Genomic DNA, 21,506 nt, shown 5'->3' with positions numbered 1-21,506 from the left:
ATATTTAGAAGAGAATGATTATCTTGACCTTGTTTAAGTATGATACTGGGACTTGGTGTGTTGATTTGACCTGACAGATGTTTCAGTGTTCAGTATAAATTGAACACAATTGAATTTGAATAGAAACAAAGCTTCACTGCTTTGTTTACAAAGCTTTACAAGGAGAAAAAACCAACTTGACATGTCTTGCTTTTTATATCTGAAGCATTTTTGGAATACCAGAGAAGTAACTAGGCTGAATTCTTGTGAAAGATACCTTGGTTATGTATTTATTAGGCTTTTGTCTGGTTCTTTTTCGTGATCTTAAGAGATGCAGGAGTCAAGTTGCATGAAGTGGAGGCTGCTGATTGTCATGCTAATTTTTTTATCGTCAGTAGTTGAGCAAAATATAGTTTCTCATTTGATTAATAAAGACAAATTGATTATCAAGCCATTTATTGGCTTCTGTATTCATCTGACTGATTTTGTTTCTTATAGAGTGAGATAAACCCACTATACAACAATAACAGTGATTGATTGTTGAGACCCATCTTCATAAATAAATATAAATATGGGAGGTATTGATACCAACTAAGCCAGCCAGTGCAATTTGCATATTGTTGTAGACAGATTTATCTTTTCAAATGGCAAAAACTGTTCTCTTATATTGAACAAGAAATCTTTTCGATGAATTATTTATTAATTGTTAATACTACATCATAATTTCCAATTCGCCCTTTTCTTTGGCATATATAAATTTGCTTCCAATTTTCCACTTTATTTTACATATTTTTGATATAAACTTAATGTACTCCATTGCAAATGTAATTATATAAATGCAATAAATATTCACACTTATAATACTAACAAACTGATGAGATTTAAATGTTTGGATAATCTTTTAAATTCAGCTTCTGTCTATTAGTATTTCTGCTTTTGCAATTGGTCAGTTGGTTTTTGAGTGGTTTCATTTGTTGTGTGTGGTGGGGGGATGAGTCATTTGGGTTAGATGGTATGTAGTCCTGCAAATTTTATTTATGGATGTGATTGCCATGCCATAGTTAAGGAATAGGAAGTGTTTTTGATATGCTCCTGAGCTATGTTTATTAGATGCACTTATTTGAAAGAATACATGTCTAATACATGTTACATTTTATATATATATAATATATATATATATATATATATATATATATATATAATCTGATCCACACATGAAAGACCACAAGACCTGTGGCACATTAGTGCTGTGTGCTGAGCCAAGAGGAATAAAACAAAGGAGGAATTGGTTCACATTTTGTTTGAACAGCTGAGGGTTATAATCTTTGGGGGAGACTGTTCCCAAAGGACAGAAGTAGATAGAATGAAAGAGGATGCAGTGAAGTTGGTTCAGTGAGTTTCAAGATGGACTCTAAAAGGGTGTTGTTTAGCAGTGGCTCTTGTTTTAATAATTTTGGAGGAATAATAAGGGCCAATTCAGCAGAGCACCATCCATGAAAATATCTGTAGAAGAGGCACAAAGTAGAAACTGAATGTCTGTGTGTGAGAGAGAGAGGGATTGTAGTGGGATTGTGAGAGGGATCATTAATTAACTGGATTGCCCTCTTCTGGATAGAATCATGCAATCTTAGAGAGAGAGTTTTGGTGCACCACCCCGAATATGAAACCAATATTCCTTGGCAGGATTGATCTGGGAGTTTTGTAGAGTTAGCAGTTGTGAAGTAGTGCTTTGTGTGAAAAAGCACACCAGGTTTTTTGGTAGCTGCAGAAGCTATAGTTGAAATGTGGTTATGCCAGTAAAGATCAGAGGTGCAGGTCAGTCCAAGAAGAAAAATGTGATGATATTTAGATATCTCAGTATTATTGAAGATAAGGGAGAGGGATGTAAGGTTGTCCTGGCCTCACTGGGATATGGCTAGGAGATCTGAGGTCAGGTCACCGGTCATGGTAAATTTTGAGGATTCTACTTGAGCACTAACAGGTTTGTCAAATGAAAAGGAGGAATGGAGTGTACTGTCATTGGCAAAGCTATGGATAGGATTTGGAAGTCTGTGAGAGCAGGTCATTTATATACAAGAGGAAGAGAGTGGGTGAAAGAATGGAACCCTGGAGTTCTCCTGCATTTGTGAAGAGTAAACTGTTAGGAAGCAATTAGTGAGAAAGTTGGCATTACAGTTGCAGACTGTATTGCCAACTTCTTATGGGAAGCAGGCCATAAAATGGCAGTTTAAGTAGGCTGTTGTGCCAAACCTGATCAGATGCCTTTGAAATATGAAGGGCAACCACATGAGTTTCTCCAAATTTTTCCATGGCTTGAGTCCATAGATGGGTGGTGAAAGCAAGATAATCAGCTGTGGATCACAAGTGGAAGAATCCATACTGCTGGTCACTGATTAGTTGGTATGTCTCTAAATGGTTCAAGAATTGGTTGTTGATGACCTTCTCCATAATTTTAGAGAGAACAGAAGTGAGAGCAATTGGACAGTAGTTCATTGGTTGACTTTTAACACCTTTCTTTGGAATAATACATAGAATAAATAATTTTTATTATTGCAAATATTTTGACTGGTCATCATCAATGCATCAGCATAATTATAAGGTGAAGCTAGAACAAACAATATTAATCCTGAGCAACATACAGGAATGCCACCTAGCAAGTGGTTACAAAATAAAATAAGATTGCAATTCAAGCCAAAATTAAGTGATAAGTAACAATGAAATTTAGATAATGAATTGAATGCACAGCATTATATTATCAGTTTAAAATGGGGGATGCACTATTGCCTGCCATTTATCAGGATGAGATTCTTTCAAAGGCAGTCATTCTGATTTAAATTTATAACTAAATTTTTAGTTATTATTTATTTATAAATAACTGCTTAAACCTGCACCAATGTAATATGTGAGTGGACCAAAGAATATTGCAGTCAGTGTCCACTCCATGCTGAACAAGGCCAGATTTTTCAGGTTGTTCTTGTAGTCACTTTCAACCAGACATCCTGTTTGTCCTAAGTACAAGCAGAAGCACTCATACTGAACCTGATAAACACCAGGGGAGGGGGTGCTATTTATCTTTTATGGATGGTAACCAAGAGGAGAATTTATTCATTGAGGAAAATGTAGGAACTAAATTGTATCTCTGCAGAATATTAGTAATTGTCTCAGAGATGCCTGTGATGTGTGGGATAGAAACTTACCTTACAGGTTCATAGTTCTTAGGGACTGGCTTGTGTCTAGGATACATTTAAACTTTCTTGAAGTGAAGCCATTCTGTAGTATGATGCATGGATGATGCTTTTTTGTTGGAGAGCTGGGAAATTGAAGCAGATAACATGTGTGTTCTGTTAAGCAACGATTTGAAGATGCTTATATTTTGAGATGGATGATGTGCTGAATCTGGTGTGTAGCAGCCTGTCCAACAAGGCTAATTTTCCATCCTTTTCTTTCTCCCTTGGTGAAGTTATGTTAGTGAAGGCTGTTGATTTTGGTTATAAAGTTAGGGCAATACTTCTGAGTCTGGCCAGATGGCAAACACATCATCATTCACATATCATACCCAGAAGGAAGATTGGGGTTTTATTGAAGAAAACAGGAATTCCTCAAGATGCCAAGTAGAAATTGGCCAGTGCAGGTGACAAGGGCCTCCCATAGCAATTCCTTTAATCTGTTTGGAGAATGGTTTCTGCTTGAAATAGCCTAAGTCAGAGATTCCCAAAGCATGGTTGTGACCCACCAGTGAGTCGTGGGCTGATTTTGGGTGTGTCTCTTTTTACTGCAGCTTTAAGAGTGCTACTTCCTTTTACTACTTCATACATGTGTGAAGTTGGATTTTCAACAATGATAGGAATTAAAAACAAATTTTGAAATGAACTTCAATTATCAAAGACCTTGTGTCTGAAAATGACACATATCAATGTGTCATTTTCACATTGACATCAATGATGTCATCCACAAAAATAGAAAATAAGCCCATTCTTCACGTACACCTCATTATGTATCTGATTAATAAATTTATATATTAATCAAGTGTATTGAATAAAAAATTTAAAAGTAGTAAAGTGATATTGTTTATTCACCCTCCTCCCCTTCTTTTTAAAATATGCATTACAAGCGAGTAGGTCACGAAAAATTGCCATTTTCAAAAGTGGGTCTCGACCCATAAAAGTTTGGGAAGCCCTGGCCTAAGTGCATGACAAAGTCGAACAGTTCAACTATGTCTGGAGAAAACTCCTCTGATGCCAGTTGGAGAGTGTCAGCCAGAGCTGATCATCAGGTCTATGGAGTTGAAGGTAATATTTTATCAAATTCTGATGAATTTTTCACAGAAACCTGTGTGTGGCCAGCACAGGAGCTTAAAAGATGAGCTAGAAATTTAACTAAGCAAGGTGGGGATGTCTATGCAGTCAGCAGTAGGTCTGAGTGAGACTGCTTCCTTAAGAATTTTTGGTAGGTCATGGGAATATGGGGTTTTTCCAAATTGGATCTTCCATTTTTTTGATAGTGTCTTCATGCCAACTGATCACTTTGCTGAGTAAGGAATTAAGTTTGTTGATATGCCTGTTGGCAGGGTTCTGAGTATTCTCCTGATAAGTGGGCTGATCTTGTAACAGAAAAAAAATTCTTCGTTGTACACAGAGTTGTCCATGATGACTACAGCTTTACCTTTGTTGGCTATGATTATTGTGAGCTGGGTGTTTTCTCAAGGATTTTGGGGCCTTGAAGTTTCGAGGAGGAAGTTCAGCTCTAATTAGTACTGAGAAGACTTCTAGTTATTTATTAGTGTCATCACTTGAGAAAGTGGTTAGGTAGTTCTTTCCGTGTTATGTAGGATATTGAGGTATGGAATTCTTTTAGGCACTATAGCATAATCATGTCCTTTCACAAGTATTAGTTTCTGCGGGATTGAATGTCCATAATACTGTTGACAACCTATCTGTTTATTGCCAGATTGACCTTGGTTGATTTTTGCTTTTGAGCAAATGAGTCAAACTTGCAGTCGAAATTAAGTCTGTGTTTTTATTGTAAGATCATTGTAAACATTGTAGGAATGGATGATAGGTGGCGTCTGTGGATAAGTAATGTTAAACTTGTGCTCCCGCATTTTATCGTAATTGTAAGTGTTTTTTGTGCAAAATAAGCAGCAAACGGAAAAGTAACAGAAGGTACTAAGCAGCCAATTACTACAGTACAACTCGTAAGTATCCATAGTCCATTAAATCTGCTATATTTTACAACTAAAAAACAGCCACGTGAAAGCGCTATGCCTACCGTGCAAAGTAAAGATTGTGGCCAACAACGGAAGACTATCTCGAGTCCTGTCAGCAAGGCAGCACCGATCACCAACAAACTGAATGACATTATAAAATGCTGCAGCTGTGAAACCGAAGTCAAAGAAAGGAAAAAAGGTATATTGTGCGATTTTTGTTGCAACTGGCTACATATTCAATAACCTCAAGCAACAGCTTAATACCGTGATCGATACCTTCTCCTCCAAAATCGGAAAGTTGGAAACAAAGCTAGACGCACTCAATGACCAGTGCCCGACAGCAAGTGTGGCCATGCTTGCTAACGAACTTCGTGAACTAATTACATCATCGGTACACGAGTTGCTCAAGGCCGAAAATAGGAAACTCAACGCTGTTATCCTGAACTTTCCGACGGAAAACGGTACATCCTTAAAAGAAGATGTCGGCAAACTTGCAGGAGAATGCAATTTCGATACCAGAAATATCGTCAAATGCCATCGTATCGGACCCATTAACAAAAGAAAGGACGGAACGAACTTTCCACGTTCCGTGAAAGTGACCTGTGACTCACCAATAAACACATCCAAATTTATAACAGTGATAAACAACAAGCTGAATATATTGCCCCCAGTCGTGCATACGTGCTCGACCTGATTCAATCTTTGTCCAAAGAGAACAAAGATGCCAACTCCGACAACTAGAAGAAAAATGCCAAAATGGAGACAACAGTTGGGTAATAGACTACAAACAATCCAAACTAGTACAGAAACGAAGTGATGCCACTAGCAGCCATGAAGTACACCAGTATGCAGGCACTGTATAGGAAATGTGCAAGACCCTTGGGGTCAAATCCATGCCTAACAGAACCTTGCATATCCACTTCACCAACATCCGTGGCCTCAACTCCAACCTTAATAGCATCCACTACCACCTGCAGTCTACCAAATCCCCCCTTCTCTTTTTAACAGAAACTGAAATCTCTCCTTCTCCCAGCACTATTCATCTGAACCTTCCTAACTATACACTATTTAACTCTTAAAAGTTGATTTTCTGCAATCCCACTCTCCCAACAGTGAAATCATCCTTCTGGGTGACTTCAACATAACACCAATTGGCTTTCCTCTTCCAGTTATACAGATCCTGCAGGCAGAGATGCTGAAACATTTGCAGTCACAAATGACCTCACTCAAATTGTTCAAAAACTGACCAGAATACCAGATAACCCAAACCACCCCCCAATTACCCTAGATCTCTTCCTTGCTAATGACCCCTCCAAATATGCAGTGAATGTAGTGAGCCCCCCTGGGCAATTCTGACCACAACTTAGTGCTCATCTCCTCCCCCATGCAACAATGCCTACACAGTCACCCCTATACAAGAGTAGGTTGGCATTATAACAGTGCCAAATGGGACAGTCTCCAAGACTACTATGCTTCATTCCCATGGTTAGACTATTGTTTCCAGTCTTCCAGTCCAAACATATGCACTGAACACATCACCAAAGTGATCCTCACTGCCATGAAAACATATATTCCCTACACTACTCAGACCTGCCGTCCCCTAACTAAACCCTGGTTCTCTAAAAAATGTGCCAAGGCTGTACAAACGAAAAATCAGTCTACTACCACAACTGGCTCAAATCAAGAACCCTATCCTCATTCAATGCCTATACCGAAGCCCGAAACAAATGCAAGAAAATTATCAATACTTCCAAAACAGAATTTGAACGGGTCAAAAGCAGGAAGCTTGCAGCCTGTCCAAACGGCAACGGTGCCTTTTGGTCTCTTGCCAAGGCAATTGGCCATAACTTTTGCCCTACACTATTCCCCCCCTCTATCATACCCAGATGGCTCAATAGCAACATTACCCATAGAAAAAGCTAATCTCCTGGCATCATACTTTGGCTCCAATGCACACATAACAGACAATGGCAAAAGCCCCGGTCATTCCAACTACCCAACATACAATGCTCCCTGTATCCTTTTGCCAAAAAGACATCGCAAACTTGTTGTCTAAATTAGACACAAAAAAAGTCTCCTGACCCTGACGGCATTCCCCCAATTATCCTGAAGGTCTGTGCATCAGAACTGACTCCTATCCTATGTCACCTGTACACACTCTCTTACTCCACCGGTATATATCCCAAAACCTGGAAACTGGCCTATAAAAAGGGTGACAAACCACTACCATCTAACTACCACCCTATCTCACTCACTTCAGTCCTATCTAAAGTAATGGAGAAAATCATCAACTCTCAACTCCTAATCTACCTTGAAGGTACTGGCTATTAAGCGACCACCAGTACAGATTCCGTCAAAGCCGTTCAACAGGAGATCTACTCTCATACATCACCCATCACTGGACAAATGCCATGGAGATATTTGGTAAATCCCAAGTAATTGCACTCGATATCTCCAAAGCCTTTGACAGAGTCTGGCACAAAGGCTTACTAAGCAAACTCGCATAATTTAGACTGCCTCAGGACTTCTGCAGATGGATTGCCAGCTTCCTGTCTGGACACACACTATGCGTGATGGTAGACAGCTCCCTATCCTCTCGCCATCCAACAGATATTGGGTTCCCACAAGGCTCAGTTCTCTCACTGACCCTCTTCCTTTTATATATCAATGACCTACTTCAGTTGACCTCAAACCCAATACACAGTTTTGCAGATGACAGCACATTACATTCCTCCCTTTCATTTGACAAACCCTACTCTACACAACTCGCCTCAACCCACAGAACATCAACCACCACTGCCCTTAATTCTGACCTCCAAGCCATCCACCAATGGGGCACAGATAACCTCGTCAACTTCAATGATAGTAAAACCCAGTTCTGTCTTATTTCTCACAAAAAAAGAACCATTTTCCCCCAGCATTGTTTTCGATAACACTCAATCTCAGACAAGATGAAATTTCTCTTCTTGGAATTACCTTGACATCAAGCCTTTCCTGGCATAAACACATCACAACCATTGCATCCTCAGCTTCCAAAAAACTAGGCTTCCTCTTTCGCTGAAGACACTACTTCACCTCTAAACAGCTGTTAACACTATATAAGTCACAAATCTGCCCAGCTCTCAAATAATGCTCTCACATCTGGAGTGAGGCTCCTAAAAGCTCCCTCAAAATGCTCGACTCAATACAGAGGAGAGCAATTAGACTAATAAATAAATCCATCCCTCACCAACTCACTTCTCCCACTTTCACATAGATGCCTGGTCTCCGCAATCTGTATATTCCGTAAATATTTTCATGGGTGCTGTTTCAGATGAACATCAATAATTCCCCCACCCTGTACTAAGCCCATTGGAACACGTACAGCTGCTGCCCAACATCCTTTCACAGTACACCTCGAAACCCACATAACAAATTTCTTTTCCTTCTCATTCATCCCTGCTACAGCAGTATTGTGGAACAGTCTTCCCCCAGACGTATTTCCCAAGAAATACAACATACAGGCATTCAAATCTAACATAAACAAGTTTCTCCTTTTGCAACCCACCACCCATATATGGTACTAACATACTACAGGTTGACCAGCCAACCTCTTGTATATATATGTTCAACATTTAAAAAAAAAAAAGAATGTCTAAAACCAAGTTCAAAAGATCGGTGTTTAAGATTGAGGATATTATTTCTATAAGAAAGGACATGTTGAAGACATGATCACATTTGGCAGCTTGTAGTTGATTGCATGCAAGTGCATGGCTGGTGTTGGTGTAAATGAGATGGGCACATTTGATGATTTCTTTCTTTAAATGTAGTGAAGTTAGGGATTATTTTTGAGTTAGCATTGTTTTAAAAAGGAAATCCTTGCTCATAGCTTATCTGTTTAATGTTGTCATAAAATGTTTAAAAAAAAACTGATAATAAAAATATACTGTTTTTTTGAATGAATTAAAGAATAACTGATAAGAAAAAAGTTACCTACATCCATTATTAACATCTTTACATTTATCAATAAACATACAAGAGAATGGTACCTGAACTCAATTGCATATTATTAATTCTAACCATGAAATAAAATTTTTTCTGTATTTTCTGTAATCATCTGTGTGCACTTATTTTGCTATTATTATTATTACATAACACCTCCAAGGATGGGAGGGCACTCTGTGCCCCCCCCCCCCCTTATTGTTTAATCTTCTAGCTCCAAATTATGCCACTATCCACCATCTATGCAGTATGCCATATACTGCCAGCAACAGTATTTTTGTCTGTAAATTACTTCTGTTCTCTGTCTGACTTGCCTGTGTGGAATGAAAACAATAGTTTGCAGAATAAACTCGTACATCCACACGAGATCAGTTAATTATTGCTACATAAAATTTCATGCTCAGAAACCTAATGAATGGTTTCTGAGCATGTCTACTATCCATCCACTAATATTATTGCTGGTGTTCTAACATCAGCAATTATAGCCATCTTTTTAAGTTATTATGAAAGTGAACAGCTATAAAATGTACATTTTGTGTGTTATTATATGCTGTGTTCAGATGTTTTACACAAAATAAAGTAAGACTGATCATTTCATCTTGCTGATTTTCAACTTGATTTACAAATTAATTGCTCCAAAAGATTTTATGGTAGTACTGCCTTTAACATAGACAAAATTCATTCATTATTCTTGTTACGTGATGTTTACTTAGATATTTGTTACATATTTCTGATATTCTGTAGCTGGATCTAACTCATGCAGAACTTAAAAATGCTTCATCCAGTGGTAATAGTGAGAAAGTTGCTGACAAAGAAACAGGTGAAAGAAAAGACCCTGAAATAGATTTAACATTGAAACTTCCCCTGCCTCAGACCGAGGATGGTAAAGATGTTTCAGTAGAAACAGATGAATTTAAGAAGATAGTAGAATCCATCACAAATGAAAATAAAACAGATAGTAAGTTTTAATTGGAATGGTAATATTCAGTTTAAATTATATTAAATTTGGTTTTATGACTGGAATTACAAAGGTCCTAAACATCAGATTTATGTTTTGATTTTACTGTAATTTAATTTCATTGGAATAATAGCTATAAGTGTGAAATTAACTAATTTTAAAGCAGCTAGTTTTGTTATCTTTGAGAATATTTCTATTCCTTATTCCTTTTCCCCCTCTTTTTACCTTGCGGTGTCGAGGAAAAATTTTTCTACATTTAACTGCTACTGTATTGAGGATAAGGTGGTTAGTCCTATGCCTCCCGGTGTGTCGTATATCTGTAGATGCAAGTGTTCATGGGCTGGTTTGCCTGTTCTGGGGTACAAAAAATCCCCTACCTCCGTATGAGACTGGCTAACTCACCTTTAGTCGAAAGAGACCAGATAAAGGTTCCTCAGATCACTGACAGGAATCAAACCCAAGTCTTTCCAACCAAAGGGCTTCATCTATACTGACTGAGCTGCGGAGGCTTGAGAATACTAAAGTAAGACTATTCTAAGTTAATTGTGCTACAATACTAAAAAGGCTAAATCTCTGTTTATTATTTATTTATTTGTATGATTAAAAATGCTATTTTTTATGTATGCAATGAGTTTGTTTGTCTTTGATTTTGGGCTGGAGGAGATTAGTAAATGAGAATTGATGCCAGGATTGGAGGGGGGGGGGACAGAGATGGAACAAAACCAGAACTAGATAGTGTGTATCTATTGTAGATATTAGTTGCAGTTTAATTATTAGCTGATCCCATTGTCCAGGTGAATAGCATTCAATTTTCTAACTTGTGGGCTATAGGTTCTAATCCCATAATTTCAGGAATGTTTTTGAACGTCATTTTAAGTGGTAGATAATTTCCTGTTTATTGTTGGTTTGAGAAATTGGAAACTAATATTTATTGCATCTATTCATTTTGTGTTGTTGTTGATAAAATACAATTATGAAAATTTGAAATTCTAAGTTAATGATATTTTAAATATTGCCCTCTTCTCCTCCTGCCTCAGGATGCATAAATAATAGGACATTTCTAAGTATATAAATGTGAACAACTATACATAAGAAAATAATATATCTATTAAAGGTTAATATGTAATGATTTTAACTATTATCAACTTTCAGTATAACAAACAATACTATAAGCCAAGATACCAAGAAATTATATACTTGGTTTAATCCTTTATCCAAGTGTAAGCAAACAAAGTTTGCACCTGAAGTATTTTCAGGACTGAGGCAACTCACGATAAAGGTGTATGATTTCGCATCACTTGCCTTAGTATCCCATAATGCAAACCACATCTCCTTGCAGACATGTATGATGCTATGTGTTATAGGAAGGGTCACTACCCAGACTGGTTTCAACCTTTATTGAGGTCTCATCAGTGGGAGCCAGACCCAGAGGTGATACCAAGGTTGAAGTAATGCAGAAGTCATATTTTTTCATATACAAATTGCCAAAAGATGTCGCACCTTATTATTATTATAATACTCTGGATTAGAGAGAGAGTTGTTGAAAGTTTTTCCACTGAAATTTTTCCTAAAAATACTTCACATGCAAACTTTGTTTGCTTACACTTGGATAAAGGATTAAACCAAGTATATAAATTTCTTGGTATCTTTAATTTATAATAAAACCAAGTGGATAGTGATCCTTCCCATAATGCATAGCATCATACATGTCTGCAAGGTGATGTGCTTTGTATTATGGGATACTAAGGCAAGTGATGTTGTAACGTTCTTGTTTTATATTCTATATATATTTATATTGTTTTTGTACATATGTGTGTATCATTACTTTTATCCCAATGTATTTCACTTCTTACATTGTTATTTTCATGTTTGCTTGAGCTTGTGTAAAATGCCTATATGCTCTAACCTCAAACTTGCATATAATACTATTATCTGACTTCAGTCCACTCGCAATCCACTTAGCTTACTCCCCCCCCCCCTTTTCAATGTTGTATAGTATACTCTCACACATGCTAGTACCGTAGACTGAGGGGAAAAAACCTTTGTTTGGAGCAAAATCCCCAGTCTAAGTTGCTATAATTAAAGTGTATTAATCCTTAAAAATTTATATTTTGTTAACAACTGTGCTATTAAGGATTGTGTAAAAGATTTTTTTTCTTTTACATACACGAGAATAACTTAGTTAAGCACGTATAATAACCCTTAAATCATTTTTTTTATCTCAAGCAACTCTGAATTACTCAGTTGTGGTGGTTACTTCACTTTGGTCACGCAGTTTCGATTAGTTTTTTGTGAGACAGTGCATTGGCTAACAAAGATCATGCAAGCTATTAACAAAACCAAACATATTTATTTTAACTAAGACAATTAATATACAAAAGGAACGGGACATATCACATGCCTGATTCTCCACATATTCTGTAAGACAACTCACTTAAAGCACTAGACAAAGAATTTTTTACACTCAACTTATTAGACACATGGATGAATTTTAGCACACATATCCCTACTCTCAATCCTATTAATATAAGGCAAAATTATATATAACACATTATAATAAGTAACACAAGAAATATTCAAGTTTACAATATTCTTTTATGCACATTCAGACTAAGCTAATTTTCAGCTTTCTGACCTCTTCACCACATTATGCCATTAATTAAACAGCACTAACATCAATCATCTACACACACACACACACACACACACACACACACACACACACACACACACACACACACACACACACACACAATCTTGGATATTAACATAGAGCAATTTACTTACTAGCTCGCAATATCTTGTAAAGTCCTAGGCCCTCAAGGGGTAAGGGTGAATTCCATTCCTTTCTCATTCTTGCGTGACAGCTGTGATCAGGTATCCGACAGTTGTCGTCTTGCAAATTCCTTCCTTGGAAAAGTAGTGTAGTTCTTTGACGACATTAGGAACTGCTTCAGCTGCAACAAAGCAGCATGCACATGGATCGGTACATTTGTCGAAGAATATCTCAGAATGATATCTTGAAATACAGCCTCTCCTGACACTGAGGATATCTGCCAGCAAACTCCTCATGATCTCCCGGACGACTTGCTCACGGGACTCCGACTCTTCTCCTCCTTGAAAAAATTCTTCCAAAGCCAAATAAAAAAGAGCGCCTTTTGCCCTCCAATCTCCACCTTTTATATCATTGGTCATCCCTGGGCTTACCTTCCAAGCTTCCTGGATTTTCCAGAAGCGCCCTGACTTCACCCACGCTTGCATTAGGTCTTGAAAGCAAAACTCCTATAATTCAGTGACCTTTGAGACTATTGTTGACCTTCAGTTTACTAGCATAATCCTGTCTGATCCTTTTAGTTAAATATACTTGTGGTTCTACATTCAGTTATTCTCACAATATATTACAAAATTTATTACATTAAAGCATGCTATATACATTTCTAATTATAAGTATGTTATGGCCCATGTAAAATCGATATAGGTGAAACATTTTTCTATATTTCACCACAAGAGATTTTACAATGTGAAATCATACTACCTTTACCATGAGTTGCCCCAATCTTGAAAATACTTCAGTTGCAAACTTTGTTTGCTGACACTTGGATAAAAGATTAAACCAAGGATATAATCTCTTGGTATCTTTAATTTATAGTATAACCAGTGGGAAAACTTTCAACAAATACCATAAGCCATTTCCCCATAGCATCAGTGTGATGAAAATTTGCACTTTTAATTTTGCAGTTTAATCAGAACTCTAAAGCAACAAGCTAATATATTTATTTAGCTGCTAATATTTCACTTGTTTTAAAAACATCATCAGAACACAAATTGTTTCACACTCTGCAAACATGAATACTTGTAAACCTTTATTTACACATAATTCTCACTAATCAGTTATTAGTGAGAATTAAACACTGATCTCCATATTATCAATATGACCTGGTCACCTTCAGTGCTACCAAATTGCATAATATTTTTGTCTCTCAAAAAAAGAATCTTTACCTACCTTTCCATACTTTCATTGATACACAAATCACCAGACAGGATCAGATCTCTCTCTCTACTTGGATGGACATTTACCTCTCCTCGCATAAAAACATTACATGAATAGTTTTTTCCCTCATTTTCTAAAATCACTAGATATTCTTATCTGCTTTTTATATTATTCTGATTTGTGTTAGTTCAGGAGCATGCCAGGCAGACTACCAGCTACTGTTGTGGTATCTAAGTTATTCAAGATTCTTCTGTCTTTCTGGTGGAAGGTCATAGGAAGCACATGGTGTAACATTTAAGCAAAGGAGATAATTTGCTATGTGGAGTAGTTGGAAGAGAAAAATGAGTCAGGATGTCAGCTTTGTCTTTATATGATGTTACAATGCTACTGTTAGAGGAATTAGCACAGATGGACAAAGGTTGTGCTCAACAGCTTTGACAACGGACCAGAAGATGTGACTGCCAGTGGTACAAGCGAGTTTTTTACATTTATCCTTGTTGAATTTAGACTTTCCCTTTTAGTGGTGGCTTTACAAGTGTTGCAGGCAACTGTGTAGACTGAATGAAGCTGGTTAGGTCTGAAGCCACTTATGATAGGCTGTTTGCTTTTCTTGAACTGCAATAACACACTTCTTGGTGGAGACCCATGGTTTAGATGTTGGAAAATTTGGACAGAGTGAGGAATGAAAGCTTCCATTCCAACATGGACTATTTCACTAACAAAATCACAGCAGTTATTTGAATCAGAATGAAAACAGCAGTCTGACCATAGAAAGGAGGAATAAAAGTCCTTTAACTCCTCCCAATTGACATTGTTATAATAATATGATAAATTATAATAATAATAAAAAAAATTTTTTTTAAAGTTTTTTTTTTATTACCACTAGAGGTCAGACTAAGTAAAAGGTCAGTTAACAGTGTAGATTCAATTTACCTTTGCAGAGTGCAAGAGCATGTAACTTGTTTTCATATACATATGTATTTTTCTGATGATGACATCAGTACAGGGGTCAAAAAATCAATTATTTTATTAATAATAAGTAAAATAATCATTTCAACACGTGTGTTTTGTGTCCCTAAGTTCGTAAATATGAATGCTGATCACCATGTGTAACCTTAAAAGAAAGAGTATATAGTTATTTGTTTTGTAAAAATATTTGTGTAGCTCCATAAAGGCTAAGCATTTTTACATGAAATTTTACCAAGGTCAAACCCAATAAGAACTGTAACCTGTACATAGATGTTTGTTAAATGTAAATAATCCCTATGGGAATTGTATATGCTCTCTACCAAATAAGGGAATATTCTAGAAGGTGTAGGATTAAGGCAATACCTTGCCACTAGTACAGTGTATTTTTAGCTCCTTATAAAGACATCAAATTTTGTGTATGTATTTTACATGGAAATGCTTCAAACAAATGTCTGCTGCCAGAACGAATAGGCTTTGGGGAGTGTTGGAGAAAAACAATGGCAGGGTCAGTCAAAGAAAGGGATCAAGGGTCTTCACCGAAATGTTCGGGGGTCCCATATCTCCGTGCAAGGATTCGTAAGTGAGTGAATAAAAGGCGTTGGCGAAAAGATCGCAAAAAGTGTGTGATTTGGTTCCAGAAGGTTTCATCGGTGACCCAGAGATAGTTGGCGAGTCGGCAGTATTCCCTCTGATGCACGCCATCGGGAACACGACATCTGGAGAGAGTATGCCAGAGGCTTAAAGGAAGGATGAGAGGAGCCGATCTGCCAGGCAACGAATAGACCCCCGATGACAACTCTATGCCGGGAGCTATAGTTTGAATTTGTATGTGAAATACGTCAGAGTGTAACTGTTTGCCAAATTGGTGAAATTTGCCTATAGAATATTCCAAGCATAAAAAGGAAGGAGCGTTTGTGTATAAAAGGTATGGTCTATATGCTCGATATTTAAGAATTAACAGTTAAGTAACATGTACCAATGCTCAGCGTAAGTGATCGTGTTATAATAGGAAACCTAGTTAATTATGTGATGTAATTTGTGTGGCTAAAATACAGGAATTTAACTAATTGATTTACATAGATCTGAATGGAGATGATTTATTCTGTTACTGCAAGCTTAATGTAAATTGTTTTATGTGAATTAAATTTGTTGTTTAAATATTATTTAAATCACAAGCTCGATTGTTTCTCAAACACAATCGAGCTTGTGAGCGGGAAAGATAGATAATTAATACAAAATTAAAGTAAAGGGGTAGCCACGACTGTATATAAGTGCAAGGAAGGATATCTACTGAAAGTAGTAATATTTAATGCCATAAAAGGATCTCATGAGGCGCAGTCAATAATTCAAATATCTAGAGATCCTTGGCATAAAAATAGGAATACTGGAGGTAAAATATAAGGAACAGAAGGGCATAAGTTTAAAGTTAATAGAAGTATATAAGGGAAGTAGACAAGATTAAAAATTTAAGAATTGACATAAGGATAAAGATAATATTATAGGAATAAGGAAAAAATTTATATAAAGATAAGGGAAGAAACACCAAACAACAAAAGAGGGGAATATAGAATATGGAAGAAACAAGAAGCAAATTAAAAAAATGCGACACACAAAAATTATTAATAAATTTACAGTTTCTTGGGTACCTTTTTTCTTTGTTTCTTTTACTATACATATCTTTACATTGACTTGGTTTAGTTGTTCATTAAGTTCCTCTTCTTTGTGTCTGATGCTCCTTACATTCCATATTGTGATTTTCAGTATGTTCTTTCTTACAGTTTCATTTACATTTTCCTTAATCATGGTTGTTTTCCCTGATAGTCCGTCTGGATTTTCTTTGGCTGAGACTTGAAAGACTGGCTTCAATTGCTTTGACTCTCATTACAGATAAATTACATATCTTCATTTCATTGGAATTTATAATATTAAACAGCTGATCTTTACAATTTTTCTTGCTAGTTGACAATACAAAAGAAGTTCTTAGAAAAGCTGCACAGTCTGTGGGATCCCTAAAAGAAACAGGTAACATGTTCATCTTTATCTGCAATTTAAAAAAAGAAAAGTTTTTAATATTAATATACTTAGTAGGAAGGTGTTATAAATTGATTAAAATGCTAATCCTATAAAGCTAATGTCAAATATGCATCAACCCATTCATACCCAAGATGTAGGTGAGTTGATGTGGAGTTCTTTAAAAGATTGAATGGTGAGAGCTGATCAAATAAGAAATGTGCCAATAATAGACCAATCTGGAAGAAAATTACTGATGTAAGCTTGTTAAGAAATCTTGTTTTACTCTTACAATGTCTGACTCTTTTAGGGTACACACTACAAGAGGATTATTATTATTATTATTATTGTTCCGGGAAACTCCAAGGAGTCGTCAGACTCATCGAGGGAGGCCCTAATGTTATGTCTGGAACAACTATTCAGCATTCACACAGTATCTATCATATCTTGCCTTGAACTTATTCATGGTCGTAGCACCCACAACAGACTCTGGAAGCTTATTCCACTCATTCACCACTCTCCAAGTAAAAAACCTAGCTCTAACACCCTTGTCAACCACGCTCTTGCCCAGCTTCCATGCATGGCCCCTAGTCCTCCCACCGCCAGTCATATTTTCAAAAATATCTTCTGGATCAATCTTATAAAAACCCTTCAGTAATTTGAATGTCTCAATCATATCACCCCTCCTTCGCCTATCGTCCAATTTCTGCAACCCACAAATCCTCAACCTATTCTCATAAGGTTCATTCCACAGACCTGCTATCATCTTGGTCACTCGTCTCTGGACCCTCTCCACTTCTTCCCCATCACGAAGAAACCCTGGTGCCCATAACTGGGCACAGTAGTCCAGATGGGATCTTATCAAGGTTCAATACAGAGGAACAACAACTTGTTTGTCTCTGCATGTTAAAGTATTTTTTATAAGCCAAGTGATTTGGTGAGCTGTTTTAGTCACTTTTGCAATGTGCCCCCTAAACTTCAACTCCCTATCCACCAGCACTCCCAAATCCCTAGCCTCATCAATCTCCTGGTGTACGGTTCCACCAATGCGATATACTGCTGCTGTTCTTTTCACTCCAAAGTGCATAACCTTACACTTTGCCACATTAAACTGACATCCATTTTTCCTAGCCCAGTCCACCAAACTATCCAAATCATCCTGTAAAATTTTGACATCCTGTGCACTCACAATTGCTCTACCCAACTTTGCATCATCAGCAAACAAGTGAACACTTCCTCTCAAATCCTTTCCAATATCATTGATGAACAAATTGAAAAGCAGTGGTCCAAGAACAGAGCCCTGCGGCACTCCACTAGTCACAAGCCGTCTTTTTGACTCCACTCCTGAATAAACCACTCTCTGGTATCTCTCCTTCAACCACCCTCCTGTCCATCTTACCAACCCTATATCTATCCCCATCTGCTCCAGTTTACTGATTAGGGTTCCATGTGGTATCCTGTCAAAGGCCTTGGCAAGGTCCAGTAGTATCACTGTAAACCCATTACCCCTATCCAGTTCAGCCGTCACTGTGTTATAAAACGTGAGCAAGTTACTGAGGCATGATCTACCCTTCACAAAACCATGTTGTCCCCCATACAATATCCCATTTTCATCTATTCAATCCTGTATTTTTTTCTTGACTATTTTCTCTAAGATCTTGACAATGATTCCTGATATGCTAATCGGTCGGTAATTTACAACAGCAGTCTTGGAACCACCTTTATGCAGTGGAACTATTTTCCCCTCCTTCCCTGCTCGGGACTAACCCGGACCCGAGACTCAAATTAAACAAAATGGTCAAGGGTACTGACAATTCTTTAGCTGCTTCTCGTACTACACGAGCTGGTATACCATCCAATCCCACAGATGTATTGACATTGAGGTTATGCAGTAGACTACTCACCTCCACTTCATTAACCACAATTCCCGTATAATCTACTGGTTTATTCGTTTCTACAATGTCACCACCTGGATGATTTATTCTTGCAAAGTGCTCACTCAGTAACTCGGCTATCTCAACTGATTCAGTTACCTCCCTACCATCGGCATTCTTTAAAATCATTCTGCCATGTACATTTTTCCTTTTACTTGCTACATATCTAAAAAACTGTTTAGGATTCTCTTTAGCCTGCATGACCACATCTTTTGTAATCCTTTTTTGCTTTTCTTATCACACTAGTCACCCTTCTGGCCTGCGCTTTATACCGTTCATGTGCCTGCCGGTCACCTTTCTCCTTAAATTCCCTCCATAGTTGTTTCTTTTTTTGCAGCTCAAGCTTAATGGTGTTATTCATCCATTTAACCCCTACTTGATTTATTATTCGTACTCTAGGTATACAGTCAGCCATTGCTTCATGCAAGCACTTCTTAACTACCTCCCATGCACTATCAACTTCTAGTCCTTGCAGTTGTACATGCCATGGCACTGAGCCAATCAAACTCCTAAGCTTGTCATACTTTCCAGCCCGATAATTCCACATGTACCCTGTCTTAATTGAAAATTCTACACCTTTAGCCACCTCCCAAGTCAAGACCCTATGATCACTCTCGCCGATTGGTGGCAATGTGGTCATATTTGTTACAGCCAAATCCTCAGATGTAATTACTAGGTCAAGCACTCTCTGACCCCTAGTATTTTCCATTACATGATGATTGTGGTATTTTCTATACTGCATATTTCAGTGAAATATGCAGTATAGAAAATCACAACTAAATTAAATTACTACTTACTTAAATATACTATTATCAAAACACAAATAGTCGTCATTCAGGGGGGGGGGGGATGATATTTCATTTCTTTAATCTTCATAAAGAAATTGTTACAGTCCAAAAGCAGTTAATTTCGACAAGAATACTTACTAATACTCTTTCTCTATAATAAATTTAGTTTAATCCTTTATCCAAGTGTGAGCAAACAAAGTTTGTGCCTGAAAGTATCTTCAGGACTGGGGTACAAAAATTGTACCACCTTACCCCAGTCCTGAAGATACTTTCAGGCACAAACTTTGTTTGCTCACACTTGGATAAATGCTTAAACTAAATTTATTATAGTCTAACCAAGTGAAAAATAAACTTTCAACACTCTTTCTCTAGATTGTCATTCTACCTCATATAAAAAAGAAACCCAAGAGAATATCCTAGAACTTAAAACTGCATAACATAAAAGGTATTTTTATGCATCAGAAGCATTGCATTGGCTTTGATCCATTCCTTGTAGTCTATGTGCTTGCTTTCCTCAGTTTCATAGTTTCACCTCTTGAGTCATTGTCAAATCAGATACCTGACAAATATAGGCTAGCTTGGAGGAAAAGTAGTAATGACAAAACAATTGTATTGCAGTTCAAAGACATACATACATATGCAAGGATTATTATTAAGAGGCAGTCAGACTCATTGAGGGAGGCCACACTACAGGCACCAGCTATCATACTTGTTCTTGAATTCATTCACACTGTTTGCATGCACAACGTCCAATGGCAATCCATTCCGATCATGCACCAATCTATGAGAGAAAAATCTAGATCTCATCCCCTTCTTAGTGGCATTCATTCTCAGCTTCTAAGGATGCCCTCTTGCCCTTTCCCCACCCTCCATAAATTGAAAAATTCCATCAGCTGAAACCCTGTATGACCTTTTCAGGAGTTTGTACATCTCAATCATATTACCTCTCTTTATTCCTCTTTGCTAGTGTCTGCAGTCTACAAATTCTCAATCTGTTTTCATAATCAGTATTCCACAATCCTGATATCATTTTTAACACTCCTTTGCACTCCCTCCACTGTATCAGAATCTACAAACCAGGAGTCCATACCTGCTCACAATAGTCCAAATAAGGTCTCATCAAGGCCTTGTTAAGAGGGAAAATGACCTCCTCATCTTTACATGTGAACATTCGTTTCCGCATTGCAATTATATCTTTTGAGTTGTATTTGCAATCTTTGCTACATGGTCCCTGAACTTCAACTTGTTATCAATTAACACTCCAAGATCCCTAGCCTGGTCAGTTTTTTCTAGCATAATCCTACCAATATATATGACATCAAAGTGCATGACTTTACATTTACTGACATTGAACTGACATCCCTTTTCCCATGCCCACAATTCCAGCCTATTCAAATCATTCTCCAAGTACTGCATATCAGCCACATTCCTGATTATGCTGCCTATCTTTGCATCATCAGCAAATAGCTGTATTTTTTTATCTGTCAAATCTTTCCCAATGTCATTAATGTACAGATTGAATAACAGTGGACCAAGGACTCATGGTGTATCCATTACCCTTGTCTTGTTCAATGGTGACATTATTATGGAATGTGAGCAAGTAGCTAAAACATGACCTTCCCTTAGTAAACCCAAGTAGAGATTCTCTGTCAACCCATTTCTGAATGCAAGCTCTAACTTTGGCAAAATC

The 21,506-nt window shown here is 37.2% G+C and overlaps 1 protein-coding gene across 3 annotated transcripts in view; it reads left to right on the top strand.

Moving 5' to 3' along the window:
* The window catches only part of clu (clustered mitochondria protein homolog), a 502,466-nt gene that overhangs the window by 342,696 nt on the left and 138,264 nt on the right, over positions 1–21,506 (top strand). For all 3 annotated transcript variants that reach the window (XM_090401006.1, XM_090401005.1, XM_090401004.1), the window contains exons 19-20: positions 9,911–10,124; positions 17,044–17,106. In XM_090401006.1, coding sequence (XP_090257132.1) covers positions 9,911–10,124; positions 17,044–17,106 — 277 coding nt within the window. The remainder of the gene's footprint in view (positions 1–9,910; positions 10,125–17,043; positions 17,107–21,506) is intronic.

Source organism: Typopeltis vanoorti, chromosome 11, assembly GCF_054136105.1.
Source record: "Typopeltis vanoorti isolate ZY-2024b chromosome 11, IOZ_Tvanoo_1.0, whole genome shotgun sequence".
Lineage (NCBI taxonomy): Eukaryota > Metazoa > Arthropoda > Arachnida > Uropygi > Thelyphonidae > Typopeltis > Typopeltis vanoorti.
Note: the sequence above shows the minus strand (reverse complement) of the source record. Positions and strands in the feature narration are given on the sequence as shown.